The 27,555-nt window shown below is 42.0% G+C and overlaps 1 protein-coding gene, 3 long non-coding RNA genes and 8 other non-coding genes across 13 annotated transcripts in view; 2 read left to right on the forward strand and 10 right to left on the reverse strand.

Moving 5' to 3' along the window:
* Positions 1-1,493: 1,493 nt before the first annotated feature.
* On the reverse strand, positions 1,494-2,102 carry LOC143741465 (uncharacterized). The gene is made up of 2 exons (XR_013205056.1): positions 1,915-2,102; positions 1,494-1,666 (listed from the first exon to the last, which is right to left on the reverse strand). It is a non-coding gene; the product is annotated as an uncharacterized LOC143741465 (long non-coding RNA).
* Positions 2,103-2,734: 632 nt separating this feature from the next.
* On the forward strand, positions 2,735-4,138 carry LOC143741466 (uncharacterized). Its single transcript, XR_013205057.1, has 5 exons — positions 2,735-2,896; positions 3,056-3,214; positions 3,357-3,538; positions 3,662-3,874; positions 3,967-4,138. It is a non-coding gene; the product is annotated as an uncharacterized LOC143741466 (long non-coding RNA).
* A 4,027-nt stretch (positions 4,139-8,165) lies between these two features.
* LOC143741467 (uncharacterized) lies at positions 8,166-16,642 on the reverse strand. The gene is made up of 3 exons (XR_013205058.1): positions 16,488-16,642; positions 16,220-16,438; positions 8,166-8,264 (listed from the first exon to the last, which is right to left on the reverse strand). It is a non-coding gene; the product is annotated as an uncharacterized LOC143741467 (long non-coding RNA).
* A 925-nt stretch (positions 16,643-17,567) lies between these two features.
* Positions 17,568-17,641, reverse strand: trnai-aau (transfer RNA isoleucine (anticodon AAU)). The gene has a single exon. It is a non-coding gene; the product is annotated as a tRNA-Ile (tRNA).
* Positions 17,642-17,729: 88 nt separating this feature from the next.
* trnap-ugg (transfer RNA proline (anticodon UGG)) lies at positions 17,730-17,801 on the reverse strand. Its single transcript has one exon. It is a non-coding gene; the product is annotated as a tRNA-Pro (tRNA).
* Positions 17,802-18,283: 482 nt separating this feature from the next.
* trnaq-uug (transfer RNA glutamine (anticodon UUG)) lies at positions 18,284-18,355 on the reverse strand. Its single transcript has one exon. It is a non-coding gene; the product is annotated as a tRNA-Gln (tRNA).
* A 90-nt stretch (positions 18,356-18,445) lies between these two features.
* trnaf-gaa (transfer RNA phenylalanine (anticodon GAA)) lies at positions 18,446-18,518 on the reverse strand. Its single transcript has one exon. It is a non-coding gene; the product is annotated as a tRNA-Phe (tRNA).
* A 3,219-nt stretch (positions 18,519-21,737) lies between these two features.
* trnaq-uug (transfer RNA glutamine (anticodon UUG)) lies at positions 21,738-21,809 on the reverse strand. The gene has a single exon. It is a non-coding gene; the product is annotated as a tRNA-Gln (tRNA).
* Positions 21,810-21,899: 90 nt separating this feature from the next.
* trnaf-gaa (transfer RNA phenylalanine (anticodon GAA)) lies at positions 21,900-21,972 on the reverse strand. The gene has a single exon. It is a non-coding gene; the product is annotated as a tRNA-Phe (tRNA).
* A 32-nt stretch (positions 21,973-22,004) lies between these two features.
* On the reverse strand, positions 22,005-22,076 carry trnaq-cug (transfer RNA glutamine (anticodon CUG)). The gene has a single exon. It is a non-coding gene; the product is annotated as a tRNA-Gln (tRNA).
* Positions 22,077-22,281: 205 nt separating this feature from the next.
* Positions 22,282-22,353, reverse strand: trnaq-uug (transfer RNA glutamine (anticodon UUG)). Its single transcript has one exon. It is a non-coding gene; the product is annotated as a tRNA-Gln (tRNA).
* Positions 22,354-25,554: 3,201 nt separating this feature from the next.
* Positions 25,555-27,555, forward strand: part of LOC143741590 (uncharacterized) — a 39,710-nt gene continuing 37,709 nt past the window's right edge. Inside the window, exons 1-2 of one of the 2 annotated variants that reach the window (XM_077233856.1) lie at positions 25,555-25,614; positions 26,458-26,615. In XM_077233856.1, the coding sequence (XP_077089971.1) occupies positions 26,525-26,615 (91 nt within the window). In that variant the 5' untranslated portion in view covers positions 25,555-25,614; positions 26,458-26,524. Of the gene's footprint in view, positions 25,615-26,457; positions 26,616-27,555 lie in introns of those variants that run through there. The other variant, XR_013205147.1, reaches the window with a different exon arrangement.

The following is a 27,555-nucleotide window of genomic DNA, read 5'->3' on the forward strand; positions in this document are numbered from 1 at the left end:
AGACTGGACCAGCTCCTCTGGCCTGTAACTCCCCCTGTTTGACCAACCGTAGAGCAGCGACATCATCTGGATCCAGCTCAAAGATGCACCTGGAAAGCCGAGCCATGAAGGTGCCGTAGAGCTGATGAGCCTCCGTGATGACACCTGCTGCAAAGCGCCGCATGAAGTGCCAAATGTCTAGGCGCACTTGGAGCTCATCCCACTCTATGAACATGGCTCTGACCTGTGACTGTCTGTGCGCGTGTGGGCTGCAGCAGTCTCTGTCCACATACATGACGGCGGGTGGTGCCACTCCCGCCTCCCTGTACCTCTTCATGAGACCCACTACCATGGGCGACAATCCATGCCCCTCTGCCGCTGTGAGGACTGACACCAACACCTGGCCGTGCTCATTGCCTACATTAGTGCACCAACCAGCAGTGTTGGCAGCAGCGCCGGCCAGTTTTTTTGTGACCTATGTAAAAAAAAAAAACAGTAGAATAAACAAATGTCAGAAAAATTTAAGATAATAACAATTATTATTACTCAAACTTGACTTTTTATACCTTTTTGGTGGAGTCCATCTTGAGTACAGAGCCAAAGACTGAGGTTATTTTGGCCTTGACCTCAGGTAGCCGCGAGAGGACGTCCCTGGCATACACAGACAACAGCCACTTGGGTTTGGGGACGGGTGGGAGGGGCGGGGGCGCAGAAAAGAGTGGAGGCTCAACGATGGAAGAGTCTGTGAAGGGCTCACAGACAGTGAGGTACTCCAGCGTCCGCTGTGACCACGCTGAGGTGTGTTGCTCCTGCAGCTTTTTGTGAAGCTGTGTGACACTGTTGTCCCGGGTCCTCTCCCGCATCATTATGACTACACGGTAGCCACACGAGTACCTACAGACAGTCAAATAATTCTGTTCAGTGCCACATCTTATTATTTCAATGTTAATATCAGTAAATCAACATATTTGATTTTATACAGTTCAACAAATTACAGTGCATTGCTCTAAATATGAATGTGTTCTACCTGTATGTTAGAATGGCGGGGAATTTTCTGCGGTGTCCCATGTCGAGCTCTCCCAGGATGTCTTCAGACCAGGCTGGATACTTCTTCTTGCACCGTTTGCACTCCAGATACTCTGTGGCCATGTCATACCACCCGTCTATGTCCAGGACCTTGCGCACAGTGCGATAAAGGCCAGCAGCTGTCAGCTTGTGGTTATTGCAGGCTGGCTGGACACAGACAAGTGGAATGGACCATATCTTCAGCGGCATCCAGAGGAACAGAGGGCGGCAGAAGAAGATATCAGGAGAAGTAGGGGGCTGGGTGAAGATGGTCGGGGGCTGGGGAGGATGTAACGGTGGTAGCCGCCCTAATACAAATAAATGACTTTAAAGAAAAGTTCGGGCGCCAGACAGGATTAAACCTGTCAAACAATTATCTTAACCCAGGATAGCAGAAAAGGTAACCACCTGTTACACAACAAATTATAATAATAATCCCAGAAAAAAGGTCAGTTCGCAAGGGATATTTATTTTTCCACACATGTTCATAATCATAAATCACTCAAAAAAACGAAATGGCCCCACAAAAAAAAGAAGGAGGAAAAAAAAAACAATCAGAAGTGAAATTCACACTAGCGGTCTCTGGTCGTCGAGATCTGTGCCGGGAACCGACCGCGTCACGCTATCCACGTTTGCAGATTCGTGTCCACATTCATTCAAAAAACGAAATGTCCATAAGGAAAAAAAGAGAGAGAGGAAAAAAAAGAAAACATTGGATAAACATCTCATTAAATTCGTGGTAAATTAACAACATTAAATCAACAGCACAATCATTTTAAATAAGCACACAGAATGTGCGAATATGAAAGCTATGCGAGTGGGTGCGTGCATGGATAGAAGTGCGTGTAATGGCGGCGCAGGGGTACTGACCAAGTTTGCAGATATTGTAGGCACCAATGAGTATCGCGGGTCATCAGACACCAAGATAGGTGGACAAGCAGTTTTCCGCGTTGCCTTCAGAACAGCTCACGACGGTCGGTCTGGAAGCGCACTGCTTCAGTCACGCACCAGACATATTACGTTTCACATGAAACAGCTGATTGATACGCATGCCGTCTTTCCACGAAGTCATCACTCATACTGGCAAAGCTCATGTGCAAACAAACGGATGACGCTCCAAATTCAGGTACTTCACAATCCCTTTAAATACAACTTTCTTCCGTTGTTAATTGACACGCTCCACCCAAAATCACGCTAAAATGAAAGTGAAAGTAATCAATGTTGTGGGACAGATTATCTTATTTGCCACACTCTCCCCCCCCTAGAAGAAAACAACCTATGGTTGTTTAGAAGGGAGAAAATGCAGATTAAAATCCTAGAAATTCTTCTTCATTAGAGGATTCTTGAAACATATCCAGGAGTTTTTTCTTTTCCTGTAACTCCCATTCCGCAGCCGTTGGATAACACATTTTTATGTTACAAACGTGAGCTGTACGTACATCTTCTCCACTGTCTTCAAGGGCTATTTGATAGTTCAACGGACCCAGCTCTTTGAGAATACGGTAAGGACCTTTCCATTTTTGGGCTAGTTTTGCACTAAATTTACGCTGTGCATCAGACTGTGGATAGTTACGCAACCATACTCGATCCTTGCTTTTGAATGTTACATCTCTTCTATTTTTATTATAGTTTCTCAGTTGTCTCAATTTGGCTCTCTTGCTGTTTTCTTTGGCTTGAGTTTGCAGATGATGAAGATGATGAACTACATCATACGAGGCAGCGTCTGGGGTTAGATTAGGCCCAGAGAGCATTTTGTCCATTGGACTTTGGAGTTTCCTACCCAGCTGGAGTTCTGCTGGTGTTAATCCAGTGGTCTCTTGAACAGCTGAATTAAGGGCGAATCTAAATTCAGGTAAGAACTGGTCCCACCTCTGATGGTTGTCATCCACATAGGCTGCCATCATGCTCTTGAGAGTCCGATTAGCTCTTTCTGTCATGTTGGTTTGGGGGTGATAGGCTGTAGTTAATCTAGGAGTAACACTCCAGTTCTCACATAACTCTCTGAAAACAGATGAAACAAACTGAGCGCCTCTGTCTGAGAGAATGAAGTCTGGTACGCCCCATCGTGTCAGGATGTCTTTTCTGAAGATGGAGCAACATTCTTTGCTGTGGCACTCCGAATGGGGAACAACTCAACCCATCGAGAATAATAATCAACAAAGACAAGCAGGTATTCATTTTGATTTGTGCTACATGGCAACGGACCCATGAGGTCGACTCCCAGCATTTGGTTTGGGCGGCTTGTTGTGATTTGCTGTAATTTTCCAGCAGGCTTCCGGTTATCGCTTTTCAGAGTTTGACATTTAATACAGGTTCTCACATGCTGTTTCACCGCTGACCACATGCCAGGCCAGAATGCTACTTCCTGAAGTCGTTTATAGGTCTTGTAGATTCCGCCATGGCCACTCATGGGAGTGGAGTGATAATGCTGGAGAAGGGTGGATCTGAGAGTGCTGGGAACGTAGATTCTGTAATGCAGTTGGTTGTTTGACAGGTATGTTTTATGATACAATTTGTCCTCAATGATTTCGTACTGGTCACTCAGACTGGCACAATTATCTGCAACTGATTGCAATAATTTTGAAACTTCGGGGTCGTTGTGCTGTTCTTCCCACAGGACAACATCTGATACAGGCAGTGCTGGGTCTTTTCCGCTGGTGTATAAGTTACATCCTGGGGTATACGAAGACCTGGATAGAGCATCCGGAGCTACATTTAGCTTCCCTTTTCTGTACTCAATAACAAAATCGAATTTCTGCAATCGCAGAACCCAACGAATGAGGCGGCTGGTGGTTTTAGTGGAGTTCATGACCCATTGCAGTGCAGCATGGTCGGTAACAACTGTAAAAAGCTTGTGCTCCAAGTAATGTTGCCACTTTTCCAGGGCGCAGATGACTGCAAGACATTCTTTCTCTGTTGCAGTATAATTGAGTTCGGCCCCAGTTAAGGTTCGGCTTGCATAGGCGATAACCTCCTCTCTGCCAGCATCCCTCCGTTGTGCTAATATGGCACCCAGACCGGTGTCACTGGCATCGGTGTACACGATGAATGGACGCTGAAGATCGGGATGGCCAAGAATAGGTGATGAGGTGAGGCAAGTCTTGAGTTGGTCAAACGCTTGTTGACACTGGGTTGTCCATTTGTAACTATGTCCCTTTTTTCAGTGCGTTGAGGGGTTCAGAAATCTTAGAAAAATTTGGAACAAACCTGTGATACCACCCCGCTAACCCGAGGAAACGCTGCACTTCCTTTATGTTCGCAGGCACAGGGTAGGCAAGAATGGCTTGTGTTTTACATGGGTCTGCTGAAATGCCTTGAACACTTACAACATGTCCTAGGAAAGTGAGTTCTTGAAGACAGAATTGACTTTTCTTTAAATTAATGGTGAGACCAGCAGTTTTGAGTCTATGGAGGACAGTTTGGAGATCATGTAAATGTTGGGTTATGGAAGGCGAGTACACAATGATGTCGTCGATGTACACAAAGCATATTTTCCTCCTTAGTTCTCCCAGAACTGTCTCCATGAGCCTCTGAAAAGTTGCGGGAGCATTTTTGAGCCCAAACGGCAGAACATTAAATTGATAGAGACCTGCAGGAGTGATGAAGGCTGCCTGGGTTTTGCTATTGGGGTCCATGGTCACCTACCAATATCCACTGTTTAGATCAATCGTAGAGAAGATGGCTGCCCCAGAGAGTGATTCCAGAATTTCTGTTATATTGGGAAGAGGATAAGCGTCACTTTCTGTTACAGAATTAACTTTTCTATAATCCACACAGAATCTGAATTTGCCGTCTTTTTTAGGCACCAAGACCACCGGTGATGCCCAACCAGAGTGGGAGGGTTCAACTATTCCTTGTCTCAACATTTTATCAAGTTGCTCATCCAGTGCAAGTTGCTTGATGGGAGACAAACGGTATGGTCGTTGTTTGATGGGTACTTGGCTGGTGGAATAGATGCGGTGTTGGAGTACCTCAGTACGTCCAGTACGGAGAGTACACACCTGAGGGCTGCTTTTCAAGATTTGGAGTAACTGTAGCTTACCTTCAAAGGGTAAATGAGCAGAATTCACAGCATGTTGTATCAATGTTTTTTCATCAATACCGTCCGGGTATTGAATTTGCAATGGGGATGACGGAGGGGGAACAGAAGTTAATAAGGAAAGGTTTTGTGTGGCTTCCTTAAATTGACACCTCTCTTTTTGGGGACTTGCATTCGGCACACTTGGATTTCCTGGTTGAAAGGGGTACTCCTTTGAAGGATCAAGCTTGAAAGAGTATTTTTGATCAATGACATTGAGTTGCAGGCCACTGAAGAAAATAAAGTCCAACCCCAAGACTACAGCATAGGCTAGAGCTTGGGAGGAAAGTACAGCAGTAGGTAAGGTAAATGATTGGTCGTGTAAATGGATTGTGGTGTTCAGCCATCCTAATGGAATCTCTGCTTTTCAATTTGCCAGATAAAGAGGACCACGGCACCACGGTTGCAGCTGGTCCGGGGATGTAAGTTGCCTCATGAGATTCTCATTGATGAGTGTGTAGCTTGCACCAGTGTCCACAATGGCCTTTCCTGACCAGGCATCGATACAAAGGGGGACAACTAGTTGTTGAGGTACCGCTACACGTTCATTAGAGCTTGTGGATGAGGAGGAGGTTTTCTTGGTTGCTGATTGTGACTTATGAATTCTCGTTGCAGCAACAGAGTTGTTGGACGGGTGACCACCTGACTTGGGGTGATAAGGTTGTTTGCCGCTGATAGAATACTGTGGACCAGGTGCTTGGGATGACTGGGGAGAGGTATAGTGTGGACATTTTCCGGGTGGATGCTGTCCTCTACATCTCCAACACTGAACTTTGATTTTCTCAGTAGGTTGGTTTGAGGAGGGTCTTTGTGATGTGGATAGATGTTTAGGGCCCATTCGACCACAATCATAACGAAGCTGTTGCTCATAATCTTTTTCCAGTTGATGTCCTAATTTTACCAGCTCTTCCACAGTATTCACCCGACTACGCAATTGGCTGGCAAGGTATGGCTTGATATTCTTGAGTATCATCTTCACAATTTCACCCTCTGTAAAATCTACCTTCCATCTTTTACAGAGAGCTCTATAAGAAAACGCAAAATCTCTAATAGATTCTGTCTCTCTCTGAATTCGAGTACGGACACGTTCTGCCAGTTCGTCCTCATAATCCTCAGAAAGGAAAGCAGATAAGAATGCAGCCTCAAACTCATTCCAGGTGGTTATGTTGGACCGTCTGACTTCCCACCAGTCACGTGCTGTTCCGTATAAAACAGTACGGAAGGTAGCCAAGATGTCTGCATCTGTCAGGGGATGTAGAGCCAAAAAATCTTGACATTTGGTTAAGTAGAGTAGGGGGTCTGCATCGTCTGAAGGCCTTCCAAATGTGGGGAAAGTTAATCTTATATGGTCACTCTTAACCACAGATGTTGAAAGAGGGGTTGAAGAAGATGATATCACTGGAGCAGAAACAGATGGCAGAGATGAAGTGGTGGTGCTAGGATCTGGTGGTGTCAATACACTTAACTTTCGTTGATCCGCACTTTCTTTGACACTTTGAAATCCTTTCTCCACTTCACTTTTCAATTCTTTGAAACTGGTGAGACATTGATCAGTTTGTATAACGCATTGTTGGAGTTGTGAATTTATCTTATCATGGCTTGTTTGGAATACGTTTTGAACAGCTTTGATGTCCTGCTGAACCTCTGACTGGAGCTGATCAATCATGAAACGTAGTTCAGATACCAAGGTAGATTCCACTTTTTGGAGTTCTCCTGTGATCATCAACTTCATTGCTTTAGTCAGATTGTCTGCTTCAGACTCTTCTTGTTGCTTAGTGGTAGCAAACAGAGTTAAAACTTGATTTTTGTTATCCTCCACTTTTGCAGCAAGATCAGCCATCTGGCTCTGGTGATGAGAAGAGGTATCTTTCACTTCCTTGGTAAGTTCATTCACTCTTATTTCTTGTCTTGCCATTAAATCAAACAAGGTATCCCAATTCCCTTGTACGCGGGCAGTGACTTCTTGTATTTCCCTTCCAGGAGTTGGTAGAATGTGGGGCAGGTCATGTTGTGCCACTGAAGAAGGAGTTCCACCTTCAGATAAGGTGCAAAGTTGCATGTTATCTACTTGCGGTGCCCAGGTGAGGGTTTGCACTTGAGTGCTGCCAGCCAGAGCAGGAAAAGACGTGTGCACATGGGTTCCAGGATGAACAGGGCTGAGTGGAATGGGGGTATGGTAGAAGGCAGGAACACTTGGAGGTGGTACCAGAGACATCGGAGGTCGCAGTACAGGCGGCCATACTGGAGTTGAGATGTCTGGTGGAGGCTCCATTTCCACAAAAGTGGATTGGGAAGGAGGGGTATTTGCCATGAGTGTTGGAGTGTAAGAATGTTGGGTGAAAAAAATAAAATAAAATAAATGTATCAGTAAATGAGATGTGTGTCAGTTTGTGTGTCCCTCCAAATTTTTTCAAAACAACAAAATACAACTTTTCATAAAATGTTCAATCAATATTTTCAACACACAAATAAAACATTAAGTCAAAAACAAAAAGCATTCAAAGCAAATCACCTTCAATTATCTCAATTATTGTGACTTCTTAGAGATAACACTCTAATTATTCACTTAACGTTCACAGTTTACACACACAAAAAACTAATTTCAGAAACATAAACAATTTACAAGATTAAGTCAGACAATTTCATTGTTTCACTAGTTTTCCATCAGAAAATAAAGTTTACAAATCACAATGTTCCAGAGGTTTTTTTTTTTTTTTACTTTCAAATGTTCAATAGTTCACAGGGATTTTCAAAATCAAATGCTCAAGTTTCAAGTGTCCAAGTGTTTGGTTTCAAGTCCCTGTTTGGGCGCCACTCTGTAACGGTGGTAGCCGCCCTAATACAAATAAATGACTTTAAAGAAAAGTTCGGGCGCCAGACAGGATTAAACCTGTCAAACAATTAACTTAACCCAGGATAGCAGAAAAGGTAACCACCTGTTACACAACAAATTATAATAATAATCCCAGAAAAAAGGTCAGTATTTATTTTTCCACACATGTTCATAATCATAAATCACTAAAAAAAAAAACGAAATGGCCCCACAAAAAAAAGAAGGAGGAAAAAAAAAACAATCAGAAGTGAAATTCACACTAGCGGTCTCTGGTCGTCGAGATCTGTGCCGGGAAACGACCGCGTCACGCTATCCACGTTTGCAGATTCGTGTCCACATTCATTCAAAAAACGAAATGTCCATAAGGAAAAAAAGAGAGAGAGAGAAAAAAAAGAAAACATTGGATAAACATTAAATTCGTGGTAAATTACTGTAGTGGAAATTTTAATAGTCATTGATCCCAAACAGGTATCATAAGAGAAAGAACCTATTCAATGTATAAAAGTACATGTGTGTACGTGCTTGTGCGTGACTTTTCAGGAACATATGGGACAGGACCTCTGACCTTAGGGACGGTCAGATTTTTGGCCAGTTTATTTCAGTACCCGTTTGTGTCTTTAAGTAGAAACTGAACAGCAGTAAGGACCTTATCTGGGTGGGTGAAAGGTACAGCGGGTGAGGAGGAACCTTGAAAACAGTATAAAGGCTGTCTCATATCTTCCTGTTGTGTGTCACTCTCTTGCACAGCGTAACTTCTGTGTACTAGACTGAACCTATTCTTGCAAGAATAAATAATTTACATTTTATTAATTTGACTCGTAGTGTCTCTTACGCAGTGATGGTGTTCAACAGAATTTTTGCCACAACAATTTGGTGTCAGAAGTGGGATTCCTTGGAAGTGCCTTCTGGACCTGAGAGCGGACGGTGTTTGGCCACCTGGACTGAGCAGTTCCAGCTCTACCTCGTAAGCTTGAGAGAGAGGGGCCGACCGCTATCGGGTCCGGGACGGGCTCCACTGGAATCAAAAGAAAGCGAACCCGTGGCAGCCAACATATCTCTGGTAAGAGACGTCTAAAATATTTTCTTTTGGGGAAAAGTATTTTGTTTCGGGTATGAAATGTGAGTGAACCATATTGGCTGAGGGCTGTTTCTGTGGTACGTAATCTGAGATTAATTGAGATCTATATATAGATCAAGAGGTTTCAAACAGATACGAGAGAAAATTATCTGAGATTAATTGAGGTCTGTAACAGATCAAGAGATTTCAAACAGATAGGTAACCTGAAAATTAGTTGTTCCACGACGGAGCAAATTGTTTTTAGGTACTGAGGCTAATTAGGGGGAACCAGAACAGTTTTTGGTAGACCTTAATTAGGAGGGCACTAATAGTGCAACCCGACCGATTTGGGTTAAAAGGAAAAATCGGGTCTGTTGGGGACGCCTAACAGATCAGGAAAACGCGCGTTGAAGAGAAATCCACAGAGAACAGAGAAGCAGCCAATATGGGGAAGTCTCAAGGTAAGCATGCAAATTTGATACACCGGTTTTTCTATCAAATGAGAAAAATGGGGGAAAATTTATGTTTTAGATATTGAAAAAACTGAGAAAATACCATGATTTCCCCAGGGAGGGAACACTGAGCACAACTAGACTGAAAGTAGTGCGAGAATCAGTTGAACAGGGCAGTGAGAAACAAAAAGGTTGTTATGGCTGCATTCAACATGTGTGATTAGGCAGATAAAAAAGTTGAACTTTCAGGAGAAATAAAGTTTTTACTTCTTCATCCAGTAAATGGAAGCATGACATTAGATGTCTGAGAACTTAAATTTACATGATAAGGATTGAAGTAGCAAGCAGCTATAAGGCTGTCTGTGTGAAATAGAGGGAACTGTAAGTGAGAGACTTGATGGAAGAGGGAAGTGAAAAACAAAAAGGTTGGTGTGTGAGATATGTGTGTGGGGATTGTTAGCAAACAATCATGTACTGGTGAGATAATGAAGGAACTGGCATGTAGAGAAAAGAAAGAATTAGCATGTAGAACAGAGGATGCAGAAGGAACTGGCATGTAGGGAAAGATGGAAGAAATATAGTAGAAAACTATATGTGATGAAAATAAAATGTCTGACAGAATTTATGGAAGTCAAATTTACTGTTTAAATGATATGAAAAGTCAGTTTTAGAATAAAATAAGGCATTGTATGATTGACAGGGATTAACATGATACGAATAATGTTTTAAGCAGAATGGCGAACAAGGCTATATTTTTAATGGTAAAATAATGATAAAGATTATGATTCGGCTATTGTGATTGAACCTGCCACTGGTGGACTGTAAAAGAATACAGAGAACTGCTTATCAGCTCTGTTTGCATTCCTGAATGGGACACACTGCTTCAAGAGTGTGCAGTAAGTTGGAGCCGACTGAGAGTGTTTTAATTGTGGTCAGCAGGACCATCTAACATGTAACTTTAAATGCCCACTGAGAAGGTGTTTGAAAATGTGATAGTGGCACATTTCTGGTAATAATGTGGGTTTGAAAGTAGATCAGTGTTAATATGATGATATTAACATTTTCGTCTGAGAAAGAACTAGAGATAAAAACAAGGTCAAGAGATTAAAGTCTTAAAGTGAATCCTTTTAAAGAAAAGATCTATAATAGTAATTTTTAAAAGTGAATTGATGAATACAGGTTGATGTAAAATTAATGACTCCAACAAATGTGAGTTGCAAAATATATCAAAGTAACTAACAGGATGATTGTGTTGTAATTAAACATTTAAAAAAAGATTTTAGAGTATATAGAGAGACTGATCTCACAGATGATTTACAATAACTGCAAAAGTATCACAAGCAGAGAGTGCTTGCCTCGTCAAAAAGTAAATCCTAATTGGAGATTGATAAACTCCAAGAGAAAACTTAATTCAAATATTAAACTATGGTAATTGAGATTGAGAAATGTGAAACGTTATTGAGAACTAGAATAATTATTTTTATGTAAGAACAAATAAGCAGAAGTAGTAGGCTACTGAATTAACGGTTGCTAAATGTAAAATGTGTTGAAAGGCATCTGATTAAACAAACAGCTTGAAAAGTTGACCATGAAAGAGCTAGAAGCTGATTTTTTGCTTTCAAAAGATGAGTCTGCTATTGGCTGTAATGAAACAGTTCGCTTATCTAAATCTGATGTGTGCTGTGGCTGAAACAGCCAGTGCGACAGAGACTCAATCTGAATGAAAATTTGTAATGTCTAGATTCCCTGACGTGGGCAAAAGACAACTGTAAAACTATGTTTATTTGAAAACACATGTAATTTCTGGCAAAGATGCCTTAAGCTGGGATAGAGTTAAAAGATGGTAGATAAAAGTTTGATGTTAGAAGTATATGAGAGAGCAGTGTACCAGTCCGAATGTCTCAGAGTCTCTCTCATTCAATGAGTCAGCTAAAAGCTGTTATCTGTGATAATAAGTAAAGCACAGTGTTTCAGTTGAGAATCATAGACACAGAGATGTTTAAAGAAACAATTGCCGTTCAGAGGGCAATTTGTATTTGTAAATGTTTTAAATGTAAAACTGAATGACTTTAAACAAGTCTTTAAAATAATAATAAAGACCTTAAACGATAGAGGTGACATTTTGATTAGCGTATTTTAGGACCAGTAACAACTTTGTCTCATTTAGTCTCCACCATTCAGGACCGATGGCTCCGGCTACAGATGAAGTACACTGAATGTACGGTTGTGATCTAAATTCACTGAGTATAGTCTAAGTAGCTAGGTTGCTGCTTTTAAGATAGTTAATGGATTTAAGTGATTAAATACTGTTGTTATTAAACCGTCTCCCTGTGAACACTATTAGGCAATCGGAATGGCTCTGGTGACTCTTGAACGTGCCTTTCCTAAGCTCCAGAAAACAGCTGAGTTCTGTTGAAGAAAACTGATTGTATTGGGAAAGAGCGGTCACCAGTGTGTACATGTGTACGAGTGGCTACTCAATGACGGGATGATCTTCCTGGCCAGGGGACAGCCTAACGCAGGGGGTCACGAACATTGGGCAACTCCGGATGGAGGTGTTATTTGTGAGAAAGGTTTGAGAGTTGAGCGCTGATTACTGGAGGCCACCGGGGTCAGCAGAGCATTGAGAGGTGAGATGGGCTGTGAGGTGAAAATTAATGTTACGGCAGTCTGACCCAGAAATGTGAGTTCCTCTATACCACTCACCAGAAACCGCATTGATTGTATGGCTTGTTTTTCATTGTGACAAGTGTCTGCAACTATGCCAGGGGACAACACCCTGAAGAGAAGAAAATTAAAGATAAATAGCTAACGGGAATGGACTTTTAAAAGCCAGCTGATTCCATGAGGTGATTGCCATTATTTGCTTCGGAGACAGTAACAAAACTTAATTATATGAGGGACATGATGTTGGTTGCCATATGGGCAAGTAAAATGTATAGAAGAGTTAATTTTGAGCTAATATGTCTATAACATAGTTTTAACTCGTGAAGGTCGTTGGACATGGTGGTGGCTAAAGATGAAGACAGCTTTGTAGATTTGAGAAAAGTCTGGATAATAAAGCTGAATGGTAAAAGGTTAATGTAATGACTTTAATATTACATTTTGTCTAAATTACAGTCTTAGGAGGCTGTTGAAAATATTATTTGTTTATAGTGAGAGAGACTGCTTGAGTGGAGGAAGGGATGGTAACTGTGTCTGTCTTTCTGTTATCGGCCTGCTAGAGCAAGCTGAAGCAAAATAGTGATAATGAACCAAAATCCAGCTGACTTTTCTAAGATGAAATGAATAATGAACAGACATGCTTTGAAACTGGTTAAGAGACCATGTAAAATTAGGTAAAAGCTACAGTAAAATGTGAAGTTTAAAATCTTACTTAAAATTTAAATCTTTTTAGAGATGATATAATGAAAAGCGAACATTAAAAATGAACAGTTAAAATATGTGTCTAATATGAGTGTGTGTGATGGTGAGTGCACTCTATGTATTGTATGTGTTAGTTTGGGGTACTAATACTCCGCCTGAATAGTGTGTATATTGTGTCATTAACCTCTGGAATGAGGGTTTTATCATTACAGACGGGTTAAGGCAAATGACAAGTTTTAAGGAAGCTAATAGTTTTGAGTCAATCTGATGACAAGATGATGCAGAAAATGGGACGATCTTTAAATGGATTAGTTATCCAGCTCTGTCTGCTACTGGTAATTATGAATCAATCTATGGATTAAAAGCATTTATGTAAATTGGATTTGTGAAGTGGTAGATCGTCGTCCATAATGGGTTGAGATAAACTAAAATGTTATAGATTTGAAGGCAATAACAAAGTGACATATGGGCTAAGTCAATATCAAATTATCCAGAGAGTCCTTCACATTTATGAATATTGTGAACAAAAGGGGGAAAATGTTGTTTGACTGACATTGACCAAGTCTGTACAGCACGACCTGACTTGACAGAAACAATTGAAACAGAATTTTCAGAAACAATGTTTGTAGATGACGGGATTAAGAGACCAAACAACAGGCCTGAAAAGCAGGATACACTGTAAGACTGAGGGCCGTTGCCCTCCAAATACTCTGATAAGAAGATGTGTTTGTGGCTTTAAGTAATATTTTTGTTTCAGAGGCAGAGAAAGATGTCTGGAGGAATTTTGGCTTTGGGACAACGTTTGGGTTAGTGTTGATGGCAAACTTTATCCAAACACCATTATGTTAGATTGATGCACGAGATGATTCATGCATCAAAAGGGGGGATGGTAACAATTTTGATAACAATTGACAAAATTTGGTTTATTAAGGGACGGTATATGTTGGGAGGACAAGGGGCTTAATAGGGTAAAAGCCTGGCAAGAAGCCATTCTTCTCCCTAACAAAATTGCTGTCTGTAAGTGTGCCGCACACGCTGATAATAAAATTGCAGGACTGTTTCAACAGGAGACGCCAGGGCAGATGCAGCAGCGAAGGCCGTGGCAGCACAGCAGACAAAAGAAACTACGTGTACTTTACTATCTGAAAATAACCTCGACATTTGTTTTTCTTTACAGAGCATGCAGACTTTTGATACAGGGCAGAATGTGCCCAATAAAATAATGGTTATGGATGAATTTGACTTACTATCCTGGCCTGGATTGTTATTGTGGCAGAAAGAAACAAGGCCACACCTGCGCAGCGCATAATTTAAGATTTTCCTTTTGTATAAATATTGTGTTGTGGACATGAGCAAAGTGGGTTGAGTGTTTTTCAGAGTAAAAGGACCCCGAGTGCTATTAAGTGAGGAAGAAATTATTTAGTAATAAGATGATTTGTAAAATGAGAAGAAACAGAGTTGAATTGGACAAGTGTTGAGAATAAACTTGAAATTCTTTATGCATATCATCAGCAAGGTGATCAAATGGTGAAAATTCCACAGGTCACACCAATAGGCACGAGCGGCAAGACAAGCGGTCACTAACAAAATACTTAAGGTCTCCATTCACAGGTGAAAGCAGGCAAGAAATGGTCCACTCCAGCGGGGGTGCGGTCGTGATTTAAGGGAAAACCTTATAAGGATCAGAAAATGGTTGGAGAGTGTGACACCTGGGTCCAAGCCTCTCACCTTAGACTACACCGACAGGCCTCAACCATCCAATAGAGCACAAAGTGAGGGATTCAAGGACGTGCTAGTAACGTACCTCCCGAACCAGCGATGGAAGACCATGGCTACGGCACGCAAAGTGTCACCCTGGTGAAGACGGAATGTCCATGGGGCAAACGAGGTGACCAACACACCTGAAGGAAGATTCACCAACTAATGGTTTGAGTTTAGCAAAAGAATCTGTTTTTGTGATGATTTTGATGATTTTATTTGATTGAATCAAAATATGGCTAGATCAAATGATTTGATTGGTTAAAGATTCATTAGAAAATATTTCAGGTAAATTATAGGGATTATTATTGAAGAAACTTGATGATTAGGCTTTCCATTAAGGGTAAGAAATGCCGATTATGGGAGAATATGTATGGTAATAAGCTAAAAGATGGTCCGTATTTGAAATATTAGAGTTAATTTTGAACAACTACATTGGTTAAAAGAATGGATAAAAAAATATAAAACCTTTTCAGGATAGATTTTATTAAATATGGTGTTAAAAGTTAAGAAAATATGATTAGGAAAATGGAGGCGATGTATGGAAATGGGCGTGGACTGATGGTAAATGGATAAGATTGGTTAATCTTTGGGGGGTTGGGGGTACTGTACTACCAATTTCAGCGATAGGATTATCAATATTGTTATGTTTACCATGAATTATAATGAGTGTTTCCAGCTCAGTACAGAGACTGGTTAAAGCTGGGATGTCTGTTCAGTAGGATGAACAAAATATGATGATACAAGTAGTGGGAGCTACTGTGACATGTGTTAAAGTGTATGTTTCCTTTCCTTTTCTTTCTTTCTATGTATGTTTTTGATATGAACAGAAGGTTAAAAGCTGTGGTTATCCACTATGTGATGTCGTACAAGGAGAGGGGTCAAAATGAGGGATTTTATTCTACTTTTATTTCTTTGTATTTCTTAGCCTGTTGAAATGCCATGTGGGTTTCAAGATTTGTAATGGTAACCAGAGATGAAGAGTATAAGTGTGATGATATGACTTAAAATTTGTTCTATTATTTTATTATTATGATTGGGTAATCTGAATGATAAAAAGGGGGGAATTGTAGTGGAAATTTTAATAGTCATTGATCCCAAACAGGTATCATAAGAGAAAGAACCTATTCAATGTATAAAAGTATATGTGTGTACGTGCTTGTGCGTGACTTTTCAGGAACATATGGGACAGGACCTCTGACCTTAGGGACGGTCAGATTTTTGGCCAGTTTATTTCAGTACCAGTTTGTGTCTTTAAGTAGAAACTGAACAGCAGTAAGGACCTTATCTGGGTGGGTGAAAGGTACAGCGGGTGAGGAGGAACCTTGAAAACAGTATAAAGGCTGTCTCATATCTTCCTGTTGTGTGTCACTCTCTTGCACAGCGTAACTTCTGTGTACTAGACTGAACCTATTCTTGCAAGAATAAATACTTTACATTTTATTAATTTGACTCTGAGTGTCTCTTACGCAGTGATGATGTTTAACAGAATTTTTGCCACAACATTACCAACATTAAATCAACAGCACAATCATTTTAAATAAGCACACAGAATGTGTGAATATGAAAGCTATGCGAGTGGGTGCGTGCATGGTTAGAAGTGCGTGTAATGGCGGCGCAGGGGTACTGACCAAGTTTGCAGATATTGTAGGCACCAATGAGTATCGCGGGTCATCAGACACCAAGATAGGTGGACAAGCAGTTTTCCGCGTTGCCTTCAGAACAGCTCATGACGGTCGGTCTGGAAGCGCACTGCTTCAGTCACGCACCAGACATATTACGTTTCACATGAAACAGCTGATTGACACGCACGCCGTCTTTCCAACAAATCATCACTCATACTGGCAAACCTGACACGCACGCCGTCTTTCCAACAAATCATCACTCATACTGGCAAACCTCATGTGCAAACAAACGGATGACGCTCCAAATTCAGGTACTTCACAATCCCTTTAAATACAACTTCCTTCCGTTGTTAATTGACACGCTCCACCCAAAATCACGCTAAAATGAAAGTGAAAGTAATCAATGTTGTGGGACAGATTATCTTATTTGCCACAAGGATACCACCAGAAGTTGGGATGTGGCGTCAGCTCAGGCTTCCCTGTTTTTATGTTGGCCCTGAACAGAGTCTTCCTGATCCAGTCCTGCTGGAAAGATGGGAGTTGCTCTTTCCAGTGGACAGGAAGCTCTGCAGGCGACTGGGACACCTGGCCAAGGGTCCACAATGCTGGAGGAGCAGGATAAGGGGCAGGAGCAGGGGCAGTAGCACAAGCCGGGGCAGGAGCAGGGCCTCTCGAGCATGCAGTGGCTGGAGCGTAAAAAAACACAACAAAATTATCTTATTTAGCATTTGTTTTTTATGTAATAAATTATTATAATATTATAATAATTAATGATTAGATTAGATAGAACCTAAAAAGGTTCCACTGAGATTTTAACTCGGATCGCTGGATTCAAAGCCCAGAGTGCTAACCATTACACCATGGAACCAACACACCCTGCTAGCTGGCTGTCTGAGAGGCAGATAGCGATGAGCAAATGAAGCCTTTGCTTTTTAAGCCCATGTTTCCTCAATTCCGACTCGGTTTGAGAGTGCCAATTTCACCGCCACATCAGCAGTTGCGCATCACCTCTGTTTTTTCCCTCCCTTCCGCAAAGAACCTAAAAAGGTTCCACTGAGATTTGAACTCGGATCGCTGGATTCAAAGCCCAGAGTGCTAACCATTATACCATGGAACCAACACACCCTGCTAGCTGGCTGTCTGAGAGGCAGATAGCGATGAGGCTAAAAGTGGCAGACACGGTTCCTCTGCCGAAACCCAGGATTGAACCAGGGCCCTTTATATCTTCAGCCTAACGCTCTCCCAACTGAGCTATTTCGGCCAGGTCCTCGTATGGCTTAGCCAGCATCGATGTCTGGGAGACCGCCCGTCATTTTCGAGAAGAGCAGAGCGAAGGTCCCAAAGAGAAAATGAGTGGCCCATACGGGGATCGAACTCACGACCTTGGCGTTATTAGCACCACACTCTAACCAACTGAGCGAACCGGCCTCTCTCTGTCACATTTGATCCCCAATTTCTCAGAAATATCCTGGTTGCCCTAATCAGGCTGAAGAGATTAAAAGCAAAGCCTAATAATGGGCTCGTGCGGGATTTTAACCCGGGATCTCTCGCACCCAAAGCGAGAATCATACCCCTAGACCAACGAGCCGAAACATACGTCCTCCCTGCTGCTGCCGGGCTGCAAACATTTCAGCTTGCATGGCTTAAAGCGCAATATTTTAATTAAATCTACAATTAAAAGGTAGCCAGTGCAAAGTTGCCAGCACAGAGGAAATGCGGCCTCTTTTTTTGTGATCATTGGAAATCACGCTGCAGCACCTGCACACGTGCTAGGGATCGCGCCTCGTCTTTGTCTTTCAGAGCGATGGACACCTTCTCTCCATGATCGAGGGGAATTAGCTCAAATGGTAGAGCGCTCGCTTAGCATGCAAGAGGTAGCGGGACCGATGCCTGCATTCTCCAGTGCTGTCCATCCTTTTTACTCCCCCCTTCAAGGAGCAAATTAAGCCTTTGCTTTTTAAGCCCATGTTTCCCCAATTCCGACTCGGTTTGAGAGTGCCAATTTCACCGCCACGTCAGCAGTTGCGCATCACCTCTGTTTTTTCCCTCCCTTCCGCGAAGAATCTAAAAAGGTTCCACTGAGATTTGAACTCGGATCGCTGGATTCAAAGCCCAGAGTGCTAACCATTACACCATGGAACCAACACACCCTCCCAGCTGTCGTTCTGAGAGGCAGATAGTGATGAGGCTAGGTGGAATCAGGTAGCCTAAAAGAGGCGGACATGGTTCCTCTGCCAAAACCCGAGATTGAACCAGGGACCTTTAGATCTTCAGTCTAACACTCTCCCAACTGAGCTATTTCGGCCAGGTACTTCTGCTGTTTAGCCTGGCAAATGAAGGTCCCACCGAGATTTGAATTCGGATCACTGGATTCAGAGCCCAGAGTGCTAACCCTTATGGAACCTCGGCGTGTGTCAACTTTTCCCATGAGGTGCAGAGATTTAAGTCATTCAGTCCAGAAGCGCGATAGCAAGGAGCAAATGAAGCCTTTGCTTTTTAAGCCCATGTTTCCCCAATTCCGACTCGGTTTGAGAGTGCCAATTTCACCGCCACGTCAGCAGTTGCGCATCAACTCTGTTTTTTGGCCAGTGATCTGAGTCGCCGTCTTGACGGTAACAGTTCAAACAGGAGGTGTCCAGGGTGAGTGGAGTCTGTGATGATTTTACCTGCTCTCTTCCTCACTCTGGAAGAGTACAGGTCCTGGAGGGATGGCAGGGGGGCACCAATGATCCTCTCCGCAGTCCGGACTGTCCGTTGTAGTCTCCTGATGTCTGATTTGGTAGCTGAACCAAACCAGACAGTGATGGATGTGCATAAGACAGACTCAATGACGGCTGAGTAGAACTGAATCAGCAGCTCCTGTGGCAAGTTGAACTTCCTCAGCTGGCGAAGGAAGTACAGTCTCTGCTGGGCTTTTTTCACAATGGAGTCAATGTGATTGTCCCACTTCAGGTCCTGAGAGATGTTAGTGCCCAGGAACCTGAATGACTCCACTGCTTCCACAGTGCTGTTCATGATGGTGAGTGGGGGGAGTGCTGAGCTGTTCCTCCTGAAGTCCACGATCATCTCCACTGTTTTGAGCGTGTTCAGCTCAAGGTTGTTGTAACTGCACCAGACAGCCAGCTGTTCAACCTCCAGTCTGTAAGCAGACTCGTCACCGTTCCGGATGAGACCGATGACAGTGGTGTCGTCGGCAAATTTCAGGAGCTTGACAGTGGGGTCTTTAGAAGTGCAGTCATTAGTGTACAGGGAGAAGAACAGTGGGGAGAGAACGCACCCTTGAGGGGCGCCAGTGCTGGTGGTGAGAGTCCTGGATGTGTGTTTCCCCAGTCTCACTCGCTGCTGCCGGTCCGTCAGGAAGCTGGAGATCCACTGACAGATCGAGGATGGTATGGAGAGCTGTGTCAGTTTGGCTGTGAGAAGACCAGGCATGATGGTATTGAAGGCCGAACTGAAGTCCACAAAGGGGATCCTTGCATAAGTCCCAGGTCTGTCGAGATGTTGCAGGATATAATGCAGTCCCATGTTGACTGCATCATCCACAGACCTGTTTGCTCTGTAAGCAAACTGAAAGGGATCCAGCAGGGGTCCAGTGATGTCCTTCAGGTGGGCCAACACCAGTCTTTCAAACGATTTCATGACCACAGACGTGAGAGCGACAGGTCTGTAGTCATTAAGTCCAGTGATTTGGGGTTTTTTGGGGACAGGAATGATAGTGGAGCGTTTGAAGCAGCAGGGAACTTCACACTGCTCCAATGATCTATTGAAGATCTGTGTGAAGACCGGGGCCAGTTGGTCAGCGCAGGCTTTTAAACAAGCAGATGAGATGCCGTCTGGGCCTGAGGCTTTCCTAGTCTTCTGTTTTTTGAAGACTCGGCTCACGTCCTCCACACAGACCTTAAGCTCAGGTTGGATGGCAGGAGAGGGGAGTAATGGGAGTGCAGGAGGAGATGGTGAATGTGTGAAGTGCAGGTCTGAGCCGGTGTGTGGTGTGAATGAGGGCTTTTCAAACCTGCAATAAAATGAATTTAAATCGTCAGCCAGGTGTTGATTGTCCACAGATCGGGGGGATGGTGACTTGTAGTTGGTGATGTTCCTCAGGCCATTCCAGACTGTGAATGGGTCGTTGGCTGAAAACTGGTTTTTCAGTTTTTCAGAGTAGTTCCTTTTAGCAACTCTGATCTCCTTTGTCAGTCTGTTTCTGGACTGGTTATACAAGATTTTATCCCCACTTCTGTAAGCATCCTCTTTGGCATGACGAAGCTGTTTGAGTTTCCCAGTAAACCATGGTTTATCATTAGTAAATGATAACAATGTCCTGGTAGGAATGCATGTGTCCTCACAGAAACTTATATATGATGTTACAGTATCTGTGAGCTCATCCAGATCGGTGGTAGCAGCTTCAAAAACAGTCCAATCAGTGCAATCAAAGCAGGCCTGTAGATTCTGCTCTGCTTCATTAGTCCATCTTTTAACAGTCCTTAACACAGGTTTAGCTGATTTCAGTTTCTGCCTGTAGGTCGGAATAAGATGAACCAAACAGTGATCAGAGAGTCCTAAAGCTGCCCGTGAGACGGAGTGATACGCATTCCTTATTGTGGTGTAACAGTGGTCCAGTATATTACTGTCTCTGGTGGGACATGTAACGTGCTGTCTGTATTTTGGTAGTTCACGGGAAAGATTTGCTTTGTTAAAATCCCCAATAATTATTAGAAAAGAGTCCGGGTGCCTTTGTTCCGTTTCAGATATTTCTTCAGCCAGCTGTTGTAGCGCCGCGCTCACGCACGCGTCTGGAGGGATGTAAATATTCACGAGAATGAAAGAGGAAAACTCCCGTGGCGAGTAGAAAGGTTTGCAATTAATGAAATGGGTCTCTAAGTTAGGAGAGCATATCTTGTTCAGTGTTGTTACATCTGAACACCAATTTTCGTTAATGTAGAAACACAATCCACCACCTCTCGTTTTCCCCGTTAGCTCCGCGATGCGATCCGCTCGGAACAGCTGGAAGCCCGGCAGATGTATTGCGTTGTCCGGTATGGCTTCACTCAGCCAGGTTTCAGTGAAGCACAGAGCAGCAGAGTTAGAAAAATCCTTGTTAATCCTTGTGAGGAGAAGTAGTTCGTCCATTTTGTTAGGAAGGGATCGGAGGTTCGCAAGATGAATGCTGGGGAGTGCAGTGCGCAGGCCGCGCTCGCGGAGTTTAACCAGCGCGCCTGCACGCTTCCCGCGTTTGCGTATGACCGCGCGTTTGAACAACAACGCTGCCCCTCCGACGAGAATGTCCAGCAAAACGTCTGAATAGTCAAAAACTGTATAGAAGTTTTCTGGTGTGTGTTTCCTAATGTCCAGTAGTTCGTCTTTGGTGAAACTGATAGGAAAATAATGACTAAACACAGGACAAACGAACAAAAACAACACAATAGCTGGAGAGCTCCACACCGAGGCAGCCATCTGCGGCGCCATCTTGGATCAGCAGTTGCGCATCACCTCTGTTTTTTCCCTCCCTTCCGCAAAGATCCTAAAAAGGTTCCACCGAGATTTGAACTCGGATCGCTGGATTCAAAGCCCACAGTGCTAACCATTACACCATGGAACCAACAGACCCTGCTAACTGGCTGTCTGAGAGGCAGATAGCGATGAGGCTAGGTGGAATCAGGTAGACTAAAAGAGGAGGAGGTTGTTCCTCTGCCGAAACCCGAGATTGAACCAGGGACCTTTAGATCTTCAGTCTAACGCTCTCCCAACTGAGCTATTTCGGCCAGGTACTTGTGCGGTTTAGCCTGGCAAATCCAGGTCCCACCGAGATTTGAACTCGGATCACTGGATTCAGAGCCCAGAGTGCTAACCATTACACCATGGAACCTCGGCGTGTGTCAAGTTTTCCCATGAGCAGTAGAGATTTAAGTCATTTAGTCCAGAAGCGCGTTAGCAAGGAGCAAAAGAAGCCTTTGCTTTTTAAGCCCATGTTTCCGCAATTACGACTCGGTTTGAGAGTGCCAATTTCACCGCCACGTCAGCAGTTGCGCATCACCTCTGTTTTTTCCCTCCCTTCCGCAAAGATCCTAAAAAGGTTCCACCAAGATTTGAACTCAGATCGCTGGATTCAAAGCCCAGAGTGCTAACCATTACACCATGGAACCAACACACCCTGCTAGCTGGCTGTCTGAGAGGCAGATAGCGATGAGGCTAGGTGGACTCAGGTAGACTAAAAGAGGCGGACGTGGTTCCTCTGCCGAAACCCGGGATTGAACCAGGGAACAACCAAACTCCGGGTGCAGACGGGGCATCTTCTAAAAAGCTGCAGCAGTTTATCTTCATAAACAATGTACTTAGTCACTTTGTGGGGTAATACTTCATTAAAGACTCTATGAGTGTGATGTTTTAACGAGTAATGAATGTTGAACAACAATAATCTGGAGCCGTCTGTGATCTTTGACGCGAAAGGGGTTAAAATAGTGTTTTTGGTGATCGAGTTCTGTAGGTGGCGCTGTCACAGAAAACTAGAGTCCTGGAACTGCGGTCCTAATACTGGGGTCCTGAAACTGCAGCCTCCGGTTGTGCAGGAATACCCTTCTCTCGGAGGCGGCACCAGAGGTTGTGCGGTCATGAAGCAGACTGTCAAACTGGATAGTTGATGCTATCTCGCTGGCTTATGAGTCTAAGGGCCTCCGTTGTCCCATAGACATCAAAGTTCATTCCACGAGAGGCATGGCCTCGTCATGGGCATGGTTGAGTGGAATACCAATTGAAGATATTTGTGCGGTGACAGGCAGTGCCTCACAATCCACAATTATGAGGTTTTATAATATGGAAGTGCCCGCTTTGCAAGCGAGGGTTCTTTCTGTAAGTGTTAAGCACATTTTCACAATTATAAGGCCCGACGTCTGTCTGGTCCTGGATAAACATGAACTGCGGTTCTATATACCATATAAGAAGGAGAATGGCCCCTTATAAGGCCCATTCCTTTTCTTTTCCTATATAAGGCTCATTACTGATCTGGCCATATTAGGACTCTTAACTTTACTCTTCTATGAGCCTCGGGCGCTTGGCCCTAGGCTATAGTATGGGGCGACGTTTTTAAGCATGCATGGCGTTTTGAAAGGGGTTCCCATAGCGTAAGCTAACTTACGCAATACGAGAGACCTCTCGAAAGGGAACGTCTCGGCTACTAACCTTGGTTCCCTGAGAGTAGGGAATGAGTATTGCGTAACTCGCTGTGCTACTATGCTTTGATCAGGGGATCGCTTCAGTCGATTTAACCTAAATTCTACGGCAAAATGGGGGCTTATATTGCTACTCTCAGGGAACCAAGGTTACATTAGTAACCGAGACGTTTTGTCTTTAGTAGCTGTAGGACCTCTCTATGCAGTTCCAGCACTACTCCTCTTGTAGCGACTGGAGAGGGGTTTTGCATCTTTCTGTAGTTCACAAGTGTTTTGGAGAAATTATAAAATAGTCTAAAAAAATATTGAGGCTGTTCTAAGTCAAATTAACAATAGACTAAAATTATTGTTAACAAAGAACCAGAAAACCTCACTTGGTTGCTGCCTGGTTTGGCAAACTGCTGGCGCTTTGTCTGTGTTGAAGCTGCTTTAACTGCTGGGAAGGTCACGTGTGAAACAAATACCAATCATCATATTATTTTGTTGTCATATATTATGCCTGTCATGATCTTTAAATAGTTTATCCTCAGCAGTAATAAGTTTTATTTGATTTTAAAGAGTTAGTTCACCCCAAAATTAAAATCCTGTCAGTAATTACTCACCATCATGTTGTTCCAACTCATCATACGCATCACACACATGACCAGCGTCGGCCAATAGTGAGCCTACGTTCTGACGTACAACCCAGAAGCGCTGCACTGTTACACTACGTGAACTCACTCGGAGGCCCACAGAGAAGAAAATGAATAGTTGAATAAAGTCGTTGTTTTTGCGCACAAAAAGTATTTTGATCTTCACTTCTGAGTTTCCTACAGCTGTAACTGGATATTGTAGGTATTTTATTATTGTTTATAATAAACTGGTTATTGAATATTGTATCTAGAAACTGAACACCATTCTAAGGGTAGATGAGGAGTAACAACTGAATATGAAATATCATATTTTCTGACAATTGATGAAACTGAACAGGCTTTAATCAGTGAACATTATTCCTTTATACTGCAAAAAAAATATTTTAAACAAAAGACAATCAAAGACAGACCATAATATGTTTATTTCCATCCAATCCTTATAGACGACAGATTTGTTACTTTTCAGTGTGGTCATTTTAGTAAAGAAAATCCAGAAAAATTTTCACCAGATTTCATAATAATTTTAATACGTTTTAATCTAAGTGTTCCTTTAAAGCAACACTAAGTAACATTTTTTACCTTAAAATAATGTTTCCAAATTGTTTCAGTGGTTCATCAAGTCGTGACATGGTGAAATGCACTTATGCCACAGCTTTGCGGTCCTTTATCTGATATATCCACGCTATGTAAGATTGCCAGATCGGGTCGCGTTTTTGTAGTTCTAATGAGACATAAGAAAACTACTAATTTGACTTGCTTTACGGCAAGCGTTACAATTGCTACAATTGCTCGTTTTGATGTCGCAATACATCATACTTTCATAAAATCATGCATCATACTCTACCTTGTCTGTGGCCATTGTTGATTCCAAAGCCGGTGCTGGATAAACAGAGAGGATGTGCGTGCGCATGCGACAGTAGGCTGCGGTGGGCCAAATTATTTACGACAGCGGTAATGGACAATTCTGCTTCCAACCTGTAGGGCGACCTCAGAGGAAAAGTTCCTTGGTGTTGCTTTGAGACAAAATCAGTTTCACCTTCACTGTAATCTTTTGCAGTCATGAAATGTAACGAACTTTAATCAAATAAAGTTGAAGTTTGATTATATTTATTGCCCTTATATTCTGTGGAGAAACTGAGATGGAAGAAGATGTATATTTTGTGATGACAATACGGTTTTAATTAATAAATTAAATAATTAGATCTCTCTGCAACCACACATTTAATTTTGATCAACACATTTTTAATGAGTTTAAAATATTTAAAAGTTATTTCCGAGCCTTTGTTATATGATGAACAAGATACTTTACTTTATCTGTGATTGAAAATATCACAAATGCTTTGCAGTTAAGTATTATAATTGCATTTCACACTTGCTTACATTTAGACATAAGCCAGAAGCTTTTGAAAATTTTTAAAAGATATTGTTAGCTTTGTGAATCTGTGATTCAAACCTTTCATTAGACATCTCTCATCATTTAAATGTTTTTTTCTTATTGTGAATTTTTATACTTTTTACCGTTTGAAAAGGACTTTTATTTTGGTCTGGAGATGTGACGTCATAAGGATGCGCCGCGCTTCTGCGTTTGTGATTCGGCTGAAGAAAGGTTTGTTTTTAACCATTTACAGTGTTTAAAATTAATATAAACCGTTCAGACAGTTTTATAGAGAGTTGTGAAATTAATTAGTACAGATTGTAGCATTGTAATAATGTAATAAATAACAAATTAACGTTTTGTGAGTAAAGGGTATCCATTCATTTGGAACAGTAAAGGTGGGTCTTCCATCAATAGTTCAATCAAAACAATCACCGCGCTCTCCCATCGAATTAGGTGCTGCGACCTATATATCAGAACGAAAATGCAAAAAAAGGACTGCACTCTAAACATCTTTAATCTCCTGTTTGTAACAGATAAAGACACCGAGGAAGGCAAAGAGCCTAAACGTTTGTATAATCTTTATCTCCTGTTTGTATTAAAGTATTTTTAGAGTGCAGATATGTTTTGCATTCTTCCATGAATACTTGGCAGCAACGAATTGTTATTGTTGTTTGGAGAAACTAGCTGCTAAAGCTTTTTGAAACTCCGACTTAATTGAACCAATATGATTCAGTGATTCGAATCACTGCGCGCTGACGATGCTTGTCAAAACATGTAAAACAAACAAGTTTAACAAACCAACTGCAAATGTTGTTGAGTATTAAATATAATCTACAGATCATTCAATAATATTAAACTAAATGTAAAGGGTTGGTAAAATGTGTGTTCTTTTATTAGTTTGTTGTGCTAGTTTTTTGTTGTTGTAGTTTGGCTAATCGGTCCAGTCTCACTCTGACTGAGTCTCTTACCAGTGCACTGAACTAGTGAACTAGAGCTGATTGAGACACACACAGAGATTTAGTTTGGATTTATTTTTCTGTCTGTTAATTATTCTCATCTTAAACATTACAGATTATCCAAACACAGATAAAAACTTCTGGTTAAGTGACTGAGATCAACGTGACACACTATTATAAAGATGGCGTTTATCAAAGAGGAGAGTGAAGAAATGAAGATTGTAGAAGAAGAAACATTCAGTGTGAAACAAGAAAATACAGAGGAACAAACAGGTTGGTTTCATTCTCGAAGCTGAATTCAGTCATTTGATCCTTATTAAAATGTCCTGCTCTACAGAAATCAATTAGCAATATTTTTGAAGAGTGTCATATGAGTGTCCTAATTAAAGTGGTTTTATTTGACCTGCGTCAGACATGTTGAGATCACATGCCCAGACAAATACTAACACGGCCTTAAAGAGCATCTGAGAAGATCCCACTTTGGGCAATGGTTATTATCTCATGCATCAAATAAGGAAGTATAACACAACTAATTTATAGAACACTAAAGGTGCACTATGCAGAAATATTCGTTTACTGTTTCTGTACACAAATGTGTTGCACATGGAGCCCAACCGATTCAAGATACCAGCAGGAAGATGAGTGATGAGCTATTTAGAATTATTGCCTATATATTTTTTAAATATTGTGTTTATAATGCGTAAATAGCTTTTTTTTGTATATGAATAAACAGTTAGGCCTATGCTAATAGTTAGATGACTTTAAGGGTTAGTTCACCCAAAAATAAAATTTCTGTGAAATTTCCCGCCTGTAACAATGTCACACAAACCCATAATTTCATCAACAAATGGAAGTTTTATCAGAAAATTAATCAAATAAATCACTGGAAACTAGCGAGATCGCAAAACAAACATGATAAAATCCACCGTTTGTTGGCATTTCTGTTGTTTACCTAAAGATTTAAAACCCAAGCGTTGTTTTACCATAGTTTTACACTAATAAGTGATATATTGACCATAATACATTTGTGCGTCAAGATAGCGCATTAGTTGCACAGAAATAAAGTAGTATTTACCGTTATTTCACAAAAGAAAGAGGACACGTACTTATTCAGTCACGTCTGTTTCTATTTATTTGTTGTCACAAGAGGAAAACAAGAAATTACAGGCACAGGGCAATGTCTCTGTGGACACAAACACCACCACTCACGTCT

Source organism: Siphateles boraxobius, unplaced genomic scaffold (genome assembly GCF_051911475.1).
Source record: "Siphateles boraxobius isolate OS27281-9 unplaced genomic scaffold, OSU_SipBor_1 19, whole genome shotgun sequence".
Lineage (NCBI taxonomy): Eukaryota > Metazoa > Chordata > Actinopteri > Cypriniformes > Leuciscidae > Siphateles > Siphateles boraxobius.